The sequence below is a fragment of the Patagioenas fasciata genome, chromosome Z (genome assembly GCF_037038585.1).
Source record: "Patagioenas fasciata isolate bPatFas1 chromosome Z, bPatFas1.hap1, whole genome shotgun sequence".
NCBI classification, from domain to species: domain Eukaryota; kingdom Metazoa; phylum Chordata; class Aves; order Columbiformes; family Columbidae; genus Patagioenas; species Patagioenas fasciata.
Window position 1 is genome coordinate 18,599,315 of NC_092560.1, and position 19,377 is coordinate 18,618,691.

Consider the following 19,377-nt stretch of genomic DNA (forward strand, 5'->3'; position numbering starts at 1 on the left):
TTTTCCTAAGCACAGTTACACAGCTACCATTCAACATGTGATCATATGAATATGTTTTGTTATTAAACAAATGAAAATACTTCCCCGTACTGCTTTTTGTTAACTACTGTACTAGAAATATCCACCACATTGTCATCATCATCATTATCGTTATTATTATTAAGGAATTGTCCTTCATTCCATGCATAACTATCATTTCACAAGTTAAGAACGTCATCCCTCCCTCGTGTCATAGTTAATAAGGCATTCTGTGCACAGTGAAGCAGATCCCCAATTAAATGCAAGTGCTATTAAAATTAAGAGAAATACACTATTACCATTGATTTTAGAGGAACAAAATTCTGGGAAGATTTAAAAAAAAAACCAAAATAGTTTTATCTGGACAAAATCATGTACAATTATTAATATTGCACTTTTTATACAAGAAATCCTAATAAATATACAGAAAAGATATACATTTACATACATAGAAAGACATTCTTCTTTTTTTTTAAATAAAAAGTTACACTGATGCTTAGGAACACTATTTCTTGAAGACCCATTTGTAGTAAGAGTGTTCACTGCCAGATGTGATTTGAAGTAACACAAAGCAAGACAGTTTAATGTCATGAACCTGGCACTGACCTCAAAAGCGGACTCCCAGTTTTGCTGAAAAATCCACACATCATGGAAGCTGTAACACAGCAGTATTTGAACAGCATTTCATTAACGTACCACAAGGCACTCCCAGTGGGGGGTGATGGGAGAGGCACAGACAATCCTTTAATTTAGAGATGGTCTTGAACCAAAGCCTCAGACCCAGGTAGGTCTTGTTTAAAGGTTCATGATGCTCAAACACTCTACTTTGCAGATTTCCTCTAATTTTAGGGCCATTGTCTGAGCAGAGCAGAGAGTGCTCAGGAACTAAAAGGATGAAGCACTTCACTGGCTGAATAACCACTGCAACTGGCCAGGGGGAAAGACTCACAGACAGCTTGCAAAGTCATTTATTGGGTGTGGTGTTTAACCCTTACTTTTCAGACAGTATCTTCAGGGTGTTATGCATGGGCTTAAAAATGTGCTGCTTTATAGCACCTGTTTTGTTGTGGGAGGCTGCTGGAGAGGGACGCGTTTGTTAAAACTATTGGCAATAGTCCTCTGAGGCTGATGCTGAATCCGTTCTGTTTATACTGAGAAGGAATAACCACAAGAAATCAGAATACAGCTCTTCTCCACTACTTGTCCATAAGGCTTGTTTGCCCGGAGAAAGATATTTCACATTAGCAGGATAAGAAAACCTAATTTCTCAAGTTCCTTTGCAAAAATCCCAGGTCTGAAAGCACCTGAACCCTGGGAAGTAGTACTCCTCTCTTTTCCAAGTAAGCATTAATAGGATGCAGTATATGAAGTAGTTCCTGTTACCACAGACTATCGCTGTCTTTCCTGTCTGTGCTCTCTACAGGACAGTGTTTGCAGGTTTGTACTGCAGTCTGTCAATAGCAGATCATACTTTCTCTCCTTCTTCTAGATAATAATTAACATGATCACCTCACCTCCGTGATTAAGGCAACCCTTCTGTCCCCAGTCCTTACTCACAATCACAGCCTGGGAACACTTCCAGGTATGTGTTAAGTTCACTTACATTACACACCTTTGTTCAACTTCCTCAGACACCAGATCCTCAAAGATCACGAGGATCTCTCACTGAAATAATTCAAAGGCCTGCTGTGAGAAAGAGAGAGGGGTTTACAAATGAAAAAATTAATCCAATCTTGGATGTAAAAAATAGGTTTATAAAGTGAAATCACATGCTTATATTCTCAAAGCACTGTAAGACAGATGAAGTATCTTCATACTGCAGAGCAGAATGTTTAGTTTAGTTTTTTTTTTTCTTCTAGTGTCCTGTGACCTTCCAAGCTGTCTGATTATTCGTTTAATATTGTGGTGGTCCAATGTGATGCTAGGTTTTTACTCTGATCCACTTCCCTATCCGTTGGTGTATCCCCATGGCACTTACATGCTTTATGGGCAGCTCCACTCCTCACAGGCCCACTTCTGGTTGCACGTGGGGGGCTCAGTGACATTTTGTGGTCTACCCTCATCCCTCATGACCATATTTTGCTGCATTCTGTCTCCCAGATTCTTAGAGGGAAAACTTGTCAAGTCCCTTTTCAACAATGATTTGGTAAAAGGTGTTTCTTTTTTTTTTTTTTTTTTTCTTTTTTTCTTTTTTTTTTTTTCCTCCAAGGGAAATAAATAAATAAAATGAAAAACAATTCCATTCCATTTATATTTTCTGCAAAGTCCTCGCCTCAGTGAAGCAAAGGCTGAGATCCCCTTGTTCCTCCATTTCCTTTGCTTTTGTCTTCAAGCTTTTCCACAAGTTCCACAGCAGCGTGACTTGAACTGGGTGAGCTGGCAGAGTTTGAGCTGCTTAACTTTCTCGCAGTACCTCGTGGTGTCTCTGCACTCCACTGCCAAAGAGAAAACAAAAGAAGACATGGTGATGAACCAATGAAAGGATTTCTTACCTTAGAACATTTCCTGGGGTGGCCAAGACCGGAAACAAGACAGATTTGTGTTGGGAAGTCTCACTGTGAGCATGAGCTTGACATGCTGCAGAGACTGAGCAGGGACTTCAGGCAGCTAAAGGCTTAATGGAGAAAGTGTAAGCCAGTTTTTGCTTTCAGAGCCTGAGGACAGGGTTTCTGAGGCTCCTCCAGCACTCTGTCACTTCGTCAGCTACCTGTATTTAAGGGAGGCTCTAGAAATTTCGTAACAGTTGTTAAACCAAAGATGAAATAGTAAATAAAACTGAAAATTATTTTAAACAGAGTAATTCAAAGGCACTTTGGCCAACCTTTTGCATTTGAAGAGAGAGCATGTGGGAACACCACCCCATCTGACTGGGTGTTGTGTTGTGCTTTTTACATGTGTGTTGCAGAACACATCTCAGGGTGATGTTAAGTCACTTTTTGAACTCCCTTAGGACCCAGGTCCTAATAACATTTGGACAGTTTTAAAGGCCTGCAGCCTCCTGCTTTTGAGTGGCAGATTAGAAAATTGTCCAGTACCCCTGCGAGATCTTGGCTGTGTTGTTGTCTGAGGAACTCCCACTTGCCATGCTAAGGCTGGAAAGTGGATCATCACAGAGGAGTTGTACAGCACTCTCCAGTAATGTCTGTGCCAAATAACTCCACTATTGTCTAGAGGCAGGATATTTCTGTACAGCAGGAAGAAGCTGGAGTGACAAAAGGTCTTGTATTGTACCTGTATGCAATCTCAGCCCTTCCACTTCCATTAGAGCACCCCAAACTCAGCTCATGGGGTCAAACCTATGGAGTCCTATTTGCCTCTACTTAAGAGTGTCACAGGTGGCACGGCTGTAGGCAAGCACATACAGGTTCTGCCGCTGCTTCTGTGATGATTGCACAGCAACTGTCTTGTATGCTAGAGGGTGGGAACTGACCACCAAAATCAGCACAAGAAGTGGGAGCTAGGGCAGATGAAAATACAGTGACTTAAACTTGTGCTGGCTGATTGGCTGGTGTTTCCCAAGTGGACACTGCCGTCGTGGGGCATTATTTTCAGAGAGACAGCATAATCGGGTGGCTGGTTTTGGGGTGTGTTTTTATGTATGTATGTATGTACTTATTTATTTATTCATAAAAAAAAAATTGTGCTTTTCTAGTCCTTTATCAGGCTCAATTAGCTGCTCTTCGCCTGAAAGCAAGCAGCCTCCATTGCAGGAATTTCTATCATCAACCTACTCACTGGATTTAGACTTATTGTATTTTAACTATAGCCAGCAGTCTGCGATTTGTGTTTTACATTCTCTCTGTACCACTAACAGAAAGTTAAGGCTGCAACAGCCATTTCTCTTGCTATTAGCAAGGGGATACAATTGTGGTGCTATCACTATGACCAACAAGTCACCATGGGTGCTGTTGTCACTGGGGTGCTGAGTTTTGGACACCAAAATTTGCACATATTCTGGCTGGAGGTTCCCCAGGATGCCCAGTTGCAAGGTCCAGTGCTGCATTTCTGAGAAGCTGCTCTGCCTCCCATCGTCCTCCAACACTGCACTGCCCCCTGTCCTCTCAGCCACGTACTGTTCTCACAGGGGGTGATGTTGCAGCGCTGCCAGTTCGCTGGTCGCGGCCTCCAGGAGCAGTGGTGCTCCATCACGGGCTTGTTGGTGCGGACATGCACGCAGTCCACGCGCCGGGACTGGAAGCCATAGTTTCCGCAGGTAGCTGTGCAGACGGTCCACAGGCTGACCCTCCAGTGCACGCCACAGATGTCGGTCCAGCAGTTCTGGGTGCTCAAAGGCCTGTGGGCAAGAGGGAGGGAAGAGTGACCCATCGCCATGCTGCCCAGGGAGCAAGTGCATGCTGCTCCTGGTGTCATGCAAGCTCTGGGGACAGCAAGCCTTGCATAACCCAAATATAACTTGCTTAGAGCACCATATGGGTCAGGTCTTCGAGGGGTGCAAATGGGGACAACTGTGGTGCACTGAAAGGCAATTTGTAACTGCATTCAAGGAACAGACCCTCAGTGGGCACACGCTGGTGTAGCACCACTGGAGCAAAATGACTGTATGAGCAATTTGAGGTATTGGTTGAAATGTCCTCTCCATGAAGTATCAAACCAGAGGTCCACAGAAGAGATGCAATCAGTGAAATTGCAACCAGTGAGACCCAGAGGAGTTTTGTATCTTTTTTTACGGCTTTACAGCCAGTGGGATGAAACAAAACTGGTTCTCTGAAATCTTCCTTTACCCTTCAGCACAATGTCGCTGAAGATGCATAGGCACACTTAGTTCCCAGCTGTTTGTCACACAGATAATGAAAATACATGACCGGGAGCCAAAAAAACAATTATGTTCATTTTCAGTCAAGATCAGGAATGATTTACATACCTAAGTTTCAGATAAATTAAATATGTCTTTATAATGTTGACAGTCAAATTTATCTGCAGGAAAACAAAAGATGTGGATTCCCCTTTTTTCCTCAGTTAGAGCTTGTGCTTAAGAGAGAAGGAGACTGGCAGCTTAAGAAGAGGTAGCACAGCCTTTCGGTCAGGATGTGGCATGCCTAGAAGACTTTCCAGTTGTTGACCAACTAGTATTTTTTTCTGGGGCTCATAGAAGCAAATAGTGAAGCCTGGGCTTAAGCCTGGTGAGATTTGTGCGACATAAGTGTATGGGTTACAGTATGACCTCTTGGTTACATAAGGGAAACCCCAAAATTGTTGAAATCACTAGCCCATTCAACATCTCTGCAAAGGGTAGTGGTTTCAGATGTAAGAGATTTCTGTCCTACCTTGGTAAGGCACTGCATTGATCAGATGACACAGAAGTCCCATCTTTGGTCTGGCAAAATATCTGCCTGCGCTGTACAGCTAGTCGTGGTCCAATGCAAGGCCCATTACACTGTGAACAGAGGAAAATCACTTAAGCAAGGTAAAAGGCAGGATGTGTTCTCCTTTTGTAAGACTAATGGTGAAATAAAGCCCATGCCACCATGCAGTGACTGTTGAGCTTTTGAGCAATTCCTGCTGCTCTGCAGGCTTTGAAGCCTTAGTGCACAGTCATCTTCTGCCCTACCTCACTGTCCTCCAGCAACATTAAAACTGCATTTGTATATCTGCTCTGTAGATTCATTACCTCTCCTCCTCAATAGTTCAGTCTTAAATACATCTGTTAGTGCATGTAAAATGCTCTCATGTCATTAGCAAAGAGCCCATGATCCATTCAAGAAATCTCAATACATTCCTTTTTGTATTATCACAATTTATGACCAAGCAGTTAATAACCAAAATCACATTGAATCAAGTGCATATTCCATTCCAGTTAATAATTTAAAAGCATTGCAGGACAATAAACGAAAGCAGCAAGCATAACAAACAGCAGATCTGCAAACTTGAGGTTATCCTAGTCTACTCAAGCTTATTAATCATGTGCTTACTCTTTAACTCTTCTAATCCTCTCCAACTAAATAATAATTAGCTATAGGCATGAAGAATGTATTAGTGCTCTTTTAAATTACATCAACTTTTAAGAAACAGTTTGTTTCTCCGTGTATCTGGAAATTATATTCAAGAACAGACTAAGGGTTTAAGAAAGGGATCTTAGTGTGAAGGAGGAACTTTTGCCAGGAGAGGGCTACTGATTGATCCCTCTGCCAGCTCCATGCCCCCCCATCAGTAGGAGCCCTATTTCATACAACCATGCACTCCTCACATAACTGTCCTGTCCCACCGCAATGTCTTCCTCCCTGATAACTGAGAGAGAGAAGCAGTGACTGACGGGTTTCCTGTTGCTCCCAGTCAACCTCCTCACTGAGCAAGGTGGATGGAAACACCATTCTCTGAATTACATGCAGCAGTTCTGTGATATCTGCAGGGCCTAGTAGTACCCATCACCAGAAAGCCTGTCTCACTAGTTTAAAAACACTATGGCATTACATAGTGAAGATTGAAATACCATTAAAATTAAATGAAGAAAAGGAATTCATTCTAGAGGTGGGAGTAGAGTAGGTAGTCTGCTTATTATCTCTGTGAGTTGGGAAAGTTGGTCACTACACCTGGGCAAAAGGGACCTGATACCCCATGATACTACCCAGAAGATCGCTGATCTACCAAGCCACTGAGCCAGTGATATATTCCTACCTGTAATTAGACAACAGACTGAGCTGCATAGAATCATGTGGAACTTGATTTTTTTTTGAAGCTAAGTAGAAGAAATATTGCATTATAATGCACAGAGGTTAGGTCTAACAAATTAATTCAGACCTCTTTGATTGTTTCAGCTGAGTTTGTCATGGTAAAAAATATAGACCATAATGATCTACAAAATAATGATGAGATAACTGGCTTTTTGCTACTATAATCCAGTCCATACTTGGAATTCCACAGCAAGTGAAAATCTGCTTCTTTGTTACAAAAGGATAATTCCAAGCTTTACTTATAAATCTAATACAATACCCCAAACACCTTTCATGAGAGGGTTCCAAAATACACAGGCAAGAGGTAAATTAAATTGTTGTCAAGTAGTGAAGAATAACAAATCCTAGTAGCTGAAGACACTTTTTACTGCCAACATCATAAAAAACCATGATGCAGTGCAATGTGTTGTACATATTACCTAAAGCAAATGCAGAATACTTTTGGTTGTTAATAACAAACTGTCATGTTACTCTAACCTCTAATACAATTGAGTAGCATTTGCCATTGTTTTCAAACTGGCTTACTGTACACTAATTAGAAAAGGAGGCAAAATATATCATGACAGCTTGGTATATGTCAAAACTAGATAATTATTTTCTGCCTCACTTCTATACCTTTACCTGACTCATCATTTCAACTAGATGAATGACTACTTTGGCTTTTTTTCAAACTGCTTTTTCTTTGACCCTTTGAAAATCGTTATTTCACCAAAAGTGATGTTAAAGTAGCATTGATAACTGGCTTTGACCTCTAGAAAAATTAGCTTCTACGTTTTTAACCCTGTTTCTCATTCACCCTAGAATCATCCATCCTTGTGTGAATCACCGATCTGGAGATCTTTGGGCTAAAATCTGTGAGTTTCTATCCCTAAGTCTGGACTGTAGTGGACTCATCACCCTTCACATATGGTTCAGTCAATCTGGAGTGGGAAGAAAAAGGAAGAAAGCACATAGAATAATTATAATCTGGTCCCAGATTATAATTGATTATATAAATGTATAATATATATAATTGATTAACAAGTGTCTTTTCAGGAAATCTCGTAGATTGCAGAAAGACAAAGGTCTAGTGTGGATTCCCACAACAAAGCAATCTAATTCTCAACACTTGGTATTTATGGAATGAAGCTTTTTAACATCTGATCTTTGTATGAAGCTGTACTTTTTATCACTTTTTTCTAGCCCACAGCATGAGGCTATCCTTGGATTGCTGGCTTGTTCCTTACCTGGCCCCAAGAAGAGGCCACCCACTCAACACAGGGCTGCCTGTTACAGTTCTGTGTGTCCACAGGGCGCTTGGACACCTGGGTACAAGCCTCATTTGACACTGGGACAGAGCTGCCTGTCGCTGTTAGTCGCTGACACGTCACTCGCCGCGTCTGGATGCCTCGACCACAGCTTCGTGTGCAGGGAGACCACGATGTTACCATCCATCTGTGAGAGAAAGGCAAAGAGGTCAGGGAGCAGATACGTGCCACCATCTGCAGGGTCATTGGTGTCAACAGGTCTTTATGTGTTGGACCAAAGCAAGATAACAATGGCTTGGTTAATTTATGGTGAGATCCTGGAAAGTGCTGAGTTCCTCAGCCTCCCATAGTGGCAACTGAAAACTGCTCAGAGAATAAAAACAGAGAAAAAAGCACATTTTAAATTTAATTATCTTTCTCTAGGCTCTTTGGGCCCAGAATTCATTTTCTGGCCCTTAAAGGCTGTTTTTAAAGGCTTAGTAAATATTTCTAGCCCAGGCACAGTGGTCAGGCATGGCCACTCTTACACCACTGTGTCACAGAGACCTCCATGACAAGCTACAGTCACAATGCCAGCAATGACCAGCCCATTTATGCTCCTTACTAAGGAAAACTATCTCCATAAAGATGCTGGAGTAGCTCATAGGCCACTTAAAACCTGCTGCTGACAGAAGAGCCTGCTGGTGTCTGCCTGCTCTGTTATGCCCTTGATAGCTGGGATGATCCAGAAAAGCCTGAAGGTTGCCCAGAGACGCGGCTGGTGCATAGCCAGCCCAGGAACAAAGGACACCTTTCTTCTTCTTGAGCTCAGACCACACATTCACCAGCTGAGACTGTGGCTCTGAACTCCTACATGCTGGTCTGCCAGTCTATCTATTAAAAAGCCTATAACAACACAAAAAAATGGTCCTGGTCCAAACTCTTACCAAGATGTACAGCACATTTTGTCTCTCTGGGGATCATTAAGTGAAACACTTGTACAGTTGGGTTTGGGAAGGAGGTAGGTTAGAACAGGAAGGATGCAACTGATTACTAGTTTCCTGAAGACTTATGGTCAAGTAAGAAGTTTTCTTCATTAAGTTTCAGGATACTCAGCAGGACTGGTGTGTTATTGGGAGGAAAACGGTGCCTATTGTGTCCCTCACCAGCAGTGTTTATTATTACTTTACAAAATAAACAATAGGAGTTCTCCAGTCCCATGGAGGGGCATCCATTGCTATTCCTCAGTCTTCTGTGAGTGTCTAACTCCTGTGGTCACAAAAACAAGTATATAAACAAACACACTTTCAACATGCAAAACAAAAATGCTGCTACTTTTTTTCATGCAGTTTGGTGAAGTTGAATCTGAAGTTTCTGCACCCCTCGTAAAGCTCTGTTCCACGCTTCAATAAACTTCTATTTCCAAGCTTACATCTCAGCAGTTTCTCAGGAGCCAAGGGAGGATTGTGGGTTGTGTTACAGTTCAGGGAAGGTATAAAAAGACATAAACCATTTGCATGGATTTTACTGCCATCACCAAGCAAAACTGCTGATGAGTGTGTTTCATATTTCATCAAATCTCTTTTTGTTTCCTTTGTATGACTCAGTTGGCAACTCAGAAAACATTTCCCTTCAAAGAGGGGTAGGAATATATTTTAAAAGGTAATTAAACAGAAGCTTACCATATACCCAGGACACAGCAAGAGCGGTAAATCTGGTAGCTTACTTCTCATCAGGTTGCTTAGCACCTCTCCTTCCCTCAGCTTAGCCTCTCTTTTTTAATACAACTCCCAAATCAACATCAAATGAAATAAGTGTACTAGATTTCTCTTGAGATGATGAGTACTTTTATGTGCTTGTATACTCAAACACATGACATCCACAGTGTAAGTAAGGGAAACGAGGGAATATAAGCTTAGAAAAATATGTACTGGTACAGAAGTAATGGAGTTAATATTCACAGGAACCTGGGAGGGGACACAGCCAGGACAGCTGACCCAAACCAGTCAAAGGGATATTCAATACTAGGGGGGACTGGTGGTTGGGGGCGCTCATCACTTGGGGAATCACTGCTGTCTTTTGCTGTCTTTGTTCTCTGGGACTGGGGTTGCGGTACGATCCTGTTTGAGTGCAAATTGTGGTCTGTGTCTCTGCTCTTTCCAGGATCAGCTGTACAGGATGAGTGTTTGTGACTGCTGCTCAAGGCGTTGCTACTCAGGAGGAGGATGGGCCTCAATTGTCTGGGTTGGTAAGAGATTGCAATGTGCACCCTTTGCTTTGTATTTCTTTTATTGTTATTACTGTTGCTTATTTCTTCCTCTGCTCTCTTGTTAAACTGTTTTTATCCCGACTTGCGAGCTGCACCTTTTGTTTCCTGATTCTCCTCCTCATCCCACCTGGGTGGGGGGAGGGTTGAATGAGTGGCATGTGGTCCTAGCTTGCTGGCTGGGGCTAAACCATGACACATGGCAACAATGGAAATAAGGGAGAGGGGGGAGTAAAACCACAGAAATATATGGAAAAGCATGTTTACATGTCTCAGCTGAGGAGCCACTGAATAGCAGGAGTAGGACATTTTTAACATGTGGGAGTATAACACTACACTGACTCTGGATAGATGCTTGGAATGCATTCTTTTTTGCACCAAATGGTGTCAAAAAAGGAAAGTGTTTTGTGTGGGGAGGAAATGGCAGAGGAAGACCTAAGTGTAGTCAGAAGTCTTTGAAGCTGTCCTGATTGCATTACGTTTAACAGTAACTGAAAACCAGGGGATTACAGGGGCAGAATTACAATCCCAAGGAAGCCACAAGTTAGCAATCTGCAACAGGTGGCAGAACTCAACCTGACTTCCCTTCATGCTCACTAGATCTGACAGGATGTGCCCATTTTACAAAAGATATTTCCACTCTGCTAAGGGAATTCTTTGCAGCTGCAGCTCCAGCTTGTCCTATATTGATGTTCATATCACACAGGAACTCAGAATAACCCCCCTAAATGGCTGCTAAACCTTCTTTTCTGTTATATTGTTGGGATAAAGCAGTATGGAGCCATGCAGAACACACAAAAGATGTGATCCTATAGTACTTCCATATCAAAACTCCCATATGTACAGAGCTTGGAACAAGCATCATTTTTCACATCCAACATTGGGTGATGCTGGAATCACCCAAGACAAATCAAGCTGTGAACTTTGCTAATAAAGAGCAGGCAATAGCCTTTGTATTATTTCCTAACCTGATTATTGGAAGAATACCATGTACTGTCAATGTTTTCCACAAATCTTTCTACAAATTCCCAGCTGTCTAGGTTAAGCACTTATAAATTCCCTTTTAGCCACGACAGGCACCAGAGAGGCTGCAATAGCATGATGTCCAGTGCAAAGAACTCTTCAAGCACATCTTAAAAGCAGGTATGACATTTTAACAGACGAACCGTGAAGGACAGTCTCTCCTGTTACATGCTATGGGCTGCAGGGTTGGCTTGGGCTTCTCTTTGCAGTAGGATATGTTGACTTCGGCCCCATCCAGTAAGCACATCAGCTGCGGCAGCTGCACACCTTTGTGGCCACAGGAAGCTGAACAGGCCATTAGCTTGTCCACTGACCATTGGTATTCTGCCAAAAAGTGTGGGAGAGAGATGCTAAGATTCAAAAACTGTCATTAGGCAGCACTTAGAAAAGAGTCAGAGATGTTCTCCAGGATCAAATATTTGGACTTGTTTTCTCAAGTGAAGAGGAGCTGCCTACATCTACAGGGCACCAGGCAATAAACGAAGAAGGAATGTAATTCCAGCTGATGTCAGCCACTGGCTGTTTTGTTATATATTATTCTATGATCTTATGTGTGTTTCTCATCCATCCATCCAGAGGATGAATGGGGAATTAAAACACACTTACATTTTAATTGCAAGATTTAAGGAAATATTAAATTCTCCAGTCCTTCCCTGACCATTGATGCAATGAAAGCTGCATATTCTGTTCCAATCCACCCACACTAGGGCTTCTAATTTTAGGGTTTCAAACTGTGATACCTCTGTCTTGAATTTCTGGACACAAAAATTGTCCAGATTTGATAAGCATGACTTGAATCAGCAAGGTGTGTTGTATGCTGAGCAGGCCAGAAGTATCAGGTGTCATTTTGATAAAGTAAGACATAAAACATAACAAGGTACCTGGTAGTCCTGCAAATCTATCTCCATGTCAGTAAAAAATCAAAACACCTATTTCCTCCTGCACATAACAGTCCTGATTTCAGAGAGGAGAAATCCTTGAAGAGAATGTCAGTGCAGGGTAATCTACTGTAAGAGCTTCACAGGGCAACAGAACTGAAACTGGAGAGTTACCTTGTATAGCCAGGGATGTTTTTTGTGTGAGAGAGCCAGCCTCATTCTGAGCAAGGCAGCTGAATTCACCATGAGGAGCATCACTGATGTTGAGTATCTGAAGAATCCGTCCCGCTGCCAGGAGGCGATGGCGCAGACTGAGAGGCTCGCCAGAATAGAACCAGGTGATGTTCGGCATTGGATGACCATCCACAGCACACCCTAAGAAACAGGGATGTGAAAGCAACCTGCTGAGTACTGTACTTGCTGCAAAATTACATGTTCTGAAGTGGTCAAAGTTCGCAGAAAAAGTCAATTCCATCACATTTTCTCCTCATTTTCTCATAATGAAAAACAGGAATACTGTGGTAACAAATACCTTCTCATCAGCTGAAACAAAAATTATCCAAAAAACAGTTTAACTTCCATATGAAAAACTCAGTTCAGTTTGGAAATATTCATATCAAATCTCCCAAGGTTTCCATTGTTTTTAATCATCCTCATTTTAGTACCAAAGAAAATGGGATAGGGAGGTTACACACCTAGAATAAGCTCAACGAGCATTCTTGAACAAGCTATACAAATAGAGTTTGGTCTCCAGCCTGCCTGTTTAAATCACAGGGCCACCTCCCTCTCTCTTTTTTGGGTATTAAAAAATTAGAATTTTTTGTTACACAAAAGTTTACACAGAATTTTTGTAACATGGATGTTTACACAAAATTTTTGTTACACAACTGTTGAAAAAACAAAGAGATAAAATTGAGCCTTTAGAAATTTTTCATCAAAGAAATAGGCAATTGCCTAAGCAATAACCAAGCAAAATGAGCAACTGAAAAAAACCTGCCATTCTGAAGCATTGTACAGATATGGCTAGGCATCATCAGCACAGCTGATGAGGTTTAGGTTGACAGTGAGTTCCTTGCCTGTTGGGCTGAGGAAGAGTATCTGTAAGATACTGTTTCCTGTGATTGTCATACCGGATCCACATGTTGTCAGTTTCATGACAAATTGCATGTGAGACTTGCATATCCTGGGAGACATAGCTAAGTTGCCTTACATATTTCCTGTGGAAAAGGAGAGAATTTCAACAAGGGCAAGAGTAGGGTCCTGCACCTGGGGAGGAATAACCCGAGGCACCAGTACAGGTTAAGGGTGGACCTGCTGGAAAGCAGCATTGCAGAGAAGGACCTGGGAGTTCTGGTGGACGACAGCTTGACCATGAGTCAAAAATATGCCCTTGTGGCCAAGAAGGCCGATGGTTTCCTAGGGTGTATTAAGATTGAGGGAGGCTATCTTCCCCCTCTGCTCTGCTGAGGCCACATCTGGAGCACTGTGTCCAGTTCTGGGCTTCCCAGTTTAAGAAGGACAAGGAATTACCAGACGGAGTCCAGCGGTGGGCTATGAAGGTGGTTAAGGGCCTAGAGCATCTTTCTTACGAAGAGAGACTGAGAGAACTGTGTCTGCTCAGCCCGGAGAAGAGAAGGCTGCAAGGGGATCTTATCAATGCTTATAAATATCTGAAGGGTGGATGTCAAGATGATGGGGCCAGACTCCTTTCAGTGGTGCCCAATGACAGGATGAGGAGTAATGGACACAGACTAAAGCAAAGGATGTTCCATCTGAACATGAGGAAAAGCTTTTTGACTTTGAGGGTGCCAGAGCACTGGGACAGGCTGCCCAGAGATGTTGTGGGGTCTCCTTCCCGGAGACATTCAAAACCAGCCCGGGTATGTTCTTGTGCAATCTGCTCTGGGTGAACCTGCTGTAGCAGGTGGCTTGGTCTAGGTGATCTCCAGAGGTCCCTTCCAACCCTAACCATTCTGTGATTCTGTGTGATTCTGTGATAATACAGGGATGTTTTACTTATTGCTAAGCAGGGCTTACACAGAGTCAAGACCTTTTAGGCTCTTCACATGACCTGACAAGTGAGTGGGCTGGGAGTGCACTAAAAGTTGGGAGGACACACAGCCAGGACAGCTGACCCCAAAAGGCCTAAGGAATATCCCATACCGTATGGTATCATGCTTAGTATATCTTTTTGGGGAAGAAGAAGTAAGTAGGGGATGTTTGGAGTAAGTAACTGTTACCTGTAATGGGGCCCAGCTTTCCTGAAGATGCCTGAACACCTGCCTCTGCCTGGCAAGTAGTGAATAAATTCCTTGTTTTCCTGTACTTGCGTGCATGGCTTTTGCTTTACTTATTAAATTGTCTTTATCTCAATGCATGAGTTTTCTCGCTTTTACTGATCCCATTTGGGGAGAGTGAGTGAGCAGCTGTGTGGTGCTTAGTTACTGGTTGAGGTTAAACCATGACATTTCTATCAGCTGATATTTCTTCATTGTTATAGCCATTATTTGGTTATTATCTATTATTCACTAAGACAAATAAGGATGGGAATATGATGCTTTTGTTTCAGTATTATACAATGAACACACTCTGCAATTTGATATTTTTGTTACTGTCCTTCTTTTCATTCTTATCTGTTCACATGAGGACATCATCAACTAACATGTACTTAAGAAGTACTGTTCCTATGAGGGAGATAAGATGACTTGCTGCAATCAAGATTTTATTTAAATATACATGTTTTCCTTAAGAATTTATCTAGATTTTACTGAGGTGCCTATCACTGTAAGAATAAAAATACTATTTTCATTAATCTACCCAGGAAGGAGTAACAGTTTGATATCCAGCCATCATCAAGACCAAATCCTTGAGACTTAAGGAGCACATTATTTGTTTAGAAACACTTGCTACCCTTCTTTTGACTTTGGCCAGACAACTGAACTAGTTCTAGGGATGGGGCTACTGTAGTCTTTTCTTGTCTACCTTTTGCCACTAATCATACCTCCAGGTACACTGTTCCTGCAGCAGAAGACGCTGCCTTGCCCATGAGAATTGAAGCTTTCTTCCTCTTACAAAGCAGAAGAACTCTCATACCGGATGAAAAAAGCTAGTGGTGATCTGTGGCACATCTCAACCATTTTCACACTGAGACTTAGATCCAGGCCCTGGGGACACCCTGTCTGTCACTTTTGAGGATAAATATGGCACCTCTCACTGGTCCGATGGCTACACAGGTCTTTGCCAGTGAAATATTGTCATTGCAACTGCAGAGCCTGCTGTGTGAGTCATATGCCTTCCACTGGGGAGCCCCTGCTCTCAGTAGTACCTGTTTCATGCAGGGGGAAGCAGCCCCAAAGGGCAGCTTTATCCAGCCCATGCCCTTCCCCACTGTGGATACAGGCAGGGCTTGCAGCAACAGGGGACACAGCAAAGAACAAGCTAATGCAGCTAAATATTGAAAAGAAGGAAAAAAAATGAAGAAAAAGGCAGAATGAGTGAATGCACACTGGTCACAGTGATCTCCCCTCTTCCCTTTCTCCACTTTTACTTATAAGGGTAAAGAGTCTTTGCTATTTGTTTTAATTTCTTTGGTGAGGTCTAATGCAGTTTTACCCCTGGCAGTTCTCTCCCCAACACTCACTTCCTGACCCCAAAGAGACAGCTTTCTTTGCTACTCAGTACTTTTTCTTAATTCTGTAAGCTCTCCTTTTATTCCTTCTACACTTCATTTTAGGTTATTCCTTTTGCCCTGAGTACTGATGTGTTTTTTTCCTATCTTGTGCTGCAAAACAACTCATCCAATTTCCAAGATACTCACTCTCAAGTAAATAAGTGACTCAAAAGATTTCAGCCTCACAGTTTCAAGGCTGCCTAGGCTAACACTAACAGAAAACAAATGAATACACAGGAAATGGACAAGTGGCTGTATGACTTCGCCTACAGTATCCTATTTTTTTAGAGTTTCCCTCTCTTTTAGTGCAATTGCAGGGATTTCCACAGGTCAGCACATAGCCATGACAACTGACAAAGACATGCTGTGAGCTCGGTTTTACTGTTTGCGTCTGCAAGCAGTCTGCACGGGAAAAATGAAAAAAGCCGAAAAGTCACTTTGATGCCAAATGCAGAGAAACTGAGATTTACTTCAATGTGCAAATGGTCCTAGTTCATGCCTTTTTTTTCTTTAAAATAGTTATTGTCAGGCAAAACAATATAGTCTTCCTAGTACCGACTATTCTACTTGCCTTATATATAATTTATTCTCCCAAAATTTATATATAAAATATTAGCTAAAGGAACAGCCAGTAATCAATAACATGGGCGAAAACCCCCAAACACTATTACTTAGATACATTCTATGAGTGAGTAATTATTACTTTTTAAACATTTAACAGTAAAACTTTATTAACACCTATGCGACTCATATGTAATGGATACTCCTCATCTGTATATGCAGAAGAAGCATCAATCACATTTCACAAGTGACATTTCATATAGGTTTCCCACATGTATGGATGCATAAGCTGCGGGATAAAGTTTCATGCATATTGAGAACCAGAGTACAATAAAAATCATGTCCATATTCCAATTTTAATGCCATTTGATGCAAATTACCAACACCTATTTTCTATTTCCTCCCATCCCTGTGGACTTTGACTGCTTTATCCTTCCAATACTCAACACCTGTCCCTTAACACCCAAGAAAGAAAAACGGGCTTTGTTTCTAGACAACGTACAGCTATTGCAGAGCTTTAGTGCATCAGAAACCTTGGGAAGGTAGGATGGAACAATTTTTTTAGGCCTATTTCTGAGCATTGAAAGCTCTGGCACAAGAAGGCCCTTCCCTCTCAGTCTTACGTAGAGACAGAAAAACTGCCTTCATCATCCCTTGCAAAGTCTACTTGACTCTAAATTCATTCAAAGCCAGGATAAGTCATGAATGTCTAAAAGCTGGAGATACCAAAAAGAAAAAAAGAGTAGAAGTTACATCTTTTAGCAGGGAAACCGTTAATATTTCAAGGATAATAAGGGGGAATTGGAAAAAGAAGACAAACATTTCACAACAATGATAATTTCTTGCAGGCCAAATGCAGCTCCCGATTACATTATACCTCTGTACACTTTCTGTATGACTGTAGCTGCAGAGAGACTCTGGGCTACTGTGCTAATGCTAAGAAGCCAAAATACAAAGCATGCATCACTCTTCCACTTGCAGACTCGAATGACAGAAATAAACAGGTGCAAAGGCTGTTGATTTTAGGATTCCATTTTTTTTGACATCCTGATACATTAAATCAGCAGAATTGTATGGAAAGCAATGGTTAGAACATCAAACAAGTTTTGCAAGCACTAAATACATTTTGTAATACAAGCAAAAACATTTCCTTTAAAAAAGATATCTGTTCTTAAAAAAAAAAAGGATTATTTTCTTGCATTCACAGTTGTCTAACAAATAGCCCTCTAATTTACTACTGAGCTACTGATTAATCCCAAGCAATATTTCTAGTATTTATTAAAGAAGGAATCTGAGTGAAGACTTCAGGTCAAGATGAAGCAGGCTCTTTGAAATTTCTTTAAACAAAACTCTTGTACAGTCTGAGCTCAATAAACTACTTAGCTTTCCATCTGCATCCCTGTAGCTGCTGTGCTGTGGGAGGTAAGCTCACCTTTTCTATTCCCCTGGCAGATAACCAAGGCACATGGAGGTGCGTGCTGTCTTACCTAACAGCAGTGGACCTGAAAATCAAACTTTTGTCTTCTTAATTTCAGGCCAACACTTTCACCTTTGGAAATTATTTCCTATTTAAGAGACAGTTCTCAGTAGCATAGCCTGAATATAAAAAAATGCTGTGGAATGCAGTTTGAATCCTTTGATATTAATGTTCAACCACATGCTTGCACCTTAAAGTTCAGTTTTACACCCTTGTTGTTCATCAGTGATCACAGGAGATGTTTGCACTGCATTAGTTCAGCATACTTTGAATCGACAAAAAAAAAAAAAAAAAAGCCTGAATTTGAAAAAAGTAGGCATCCCAATTGTTTAGGGATGGCATGTTTCAGGACGTCATCAAGTACAATAAACATAGCACAGAAAGTTCACAGAAAACTTCAGCCAGCCTTACAAACCAGAAGGCCCCTGTCCCGCCTCTGCAAGCCACAGACATGTACCTGTGTAAACAGAAAACTGGGAGATGAAAGATGATCACCGACTATTATCTGAAGTGCCTGGCAAAGGAGGAGACAAGAGATTTGGCAGCAGAATTATTAATTGTTTTAAATCTGAAAAAAAAGCAAGCTAAGAAAATATTCTGTGATTCTGTAGAAATTTTACTGAACTCTGACAGAACAGTGTGGTAGACTACAATACACCATGTTAAAACAATAAATATAATGCAGCTGCAGGACTTGAAACCGGATGGTGTTTCCACTGTAATCTCTACATTGAAAGACTTAGAGTATGCTTTCAAAACAGAAAGAGGACTAATGATGAAACGAAGAACAAAATGCTTTGAACAAAATGTAGAGAAGCCACAGATGAATCGGAATAGATACAAGCTTGGTAGTGAACTACTGTGTTGTGGTTCACACCATACTACTGTATTCACACTACATAGATTGCCACAGAGAAATACTTCCCCAATTTCCCATCATACATGATTTTCTCCTTAGGTGACTGAAATGAGTAATGCATGTTAAACCTAATGGATTTAAATGTAATTCTGTCCTACATTTAACATAAGAGAATTTGACAGGATGTATTCAACTTTTGAAAATGCTTTAAAACCAAATGAAGGTAGTAAAGGTCATGTCTGAAAGCCATATGTATGCAAACCCCATTTTGCTGAAGAGACAAAACTTAGAGACAACCCTTTATAGCGTGTTTTATGGGAAAAGATTTTTCAAAGGAGTATAAAGCATAAATTTAAACAGACACTTAACTCAGGGTGTTTTGCAAATCACTTCTCAGTGGTTTCATACACTGAATGAAATAAAACTTGTAAAAAGTAATGTGATCCTGAAAATCTCAAAAAGAAAGAATTACTCTTAATGTTAGTATAATTTTTTTTTTTTTTTTTAGATAGTTTAAAGGATGTCAAATGAATATGCACTTATGCCACACAAGGAAAGCTGTGTATTTAGGAATTCTTGGAACAGATCAATTCAGCTGATGACAGCAGCATTTTGAAAAAATAAGGTATTTTAAATAACTATTTATGGCTCCAAAGGAGCAGTTGAAACTTACTATACTAAACAGATGACATGGTTTTCAAACAGTTCTC

The 19,377-nt window shown here is 41.2% G+C and overlaps 1 protein-coding gene across 3 annotated transcripts in view; it reads right to left on the reverse strand.

Moving 5' to 3' along the window:
* Positions 1-350: 350 nt before the first annotated feature.
* The window catches only part of ADAMTSL1 (ADAMTS like 1), a 443,632-nt gene continuing 424,605 nt past the window's right edge, over positions 351-19,377 (reverse strand). For all 3 annotated transcript variants that reach the window (XM_071802344.1, XM_071802343.1, XM_071802345.1), the window contains 6 exons: positions 12,275-12,475; positions 11,366-11,546; positions 7,934-8,141; positions 5,304-5,413; positions 4,092-4,312; positions 351-2,453 (listed from right to left, as the gene is read on the reverse strand). In XM_071802344.1, the coding sequence (XP_071658445.1) occupies positions 2,347-2,453; positions 4,092-4,312; positions 5,304-5,413; positions 7,934-8,141; positions 11,366-11,546; positions 12,275-12,475 (1,028 nt within the window). In that variant the 3' untranslated portion in view covers positions 351-2,346. The remainder of the gene's footprint in view (positions 2,454-4,091; positions 4,313-5,303; positions 5,414-7,933; positions 8,142-11,365; positions 11,547-12,274; positions 12,476-19,377) is intronic.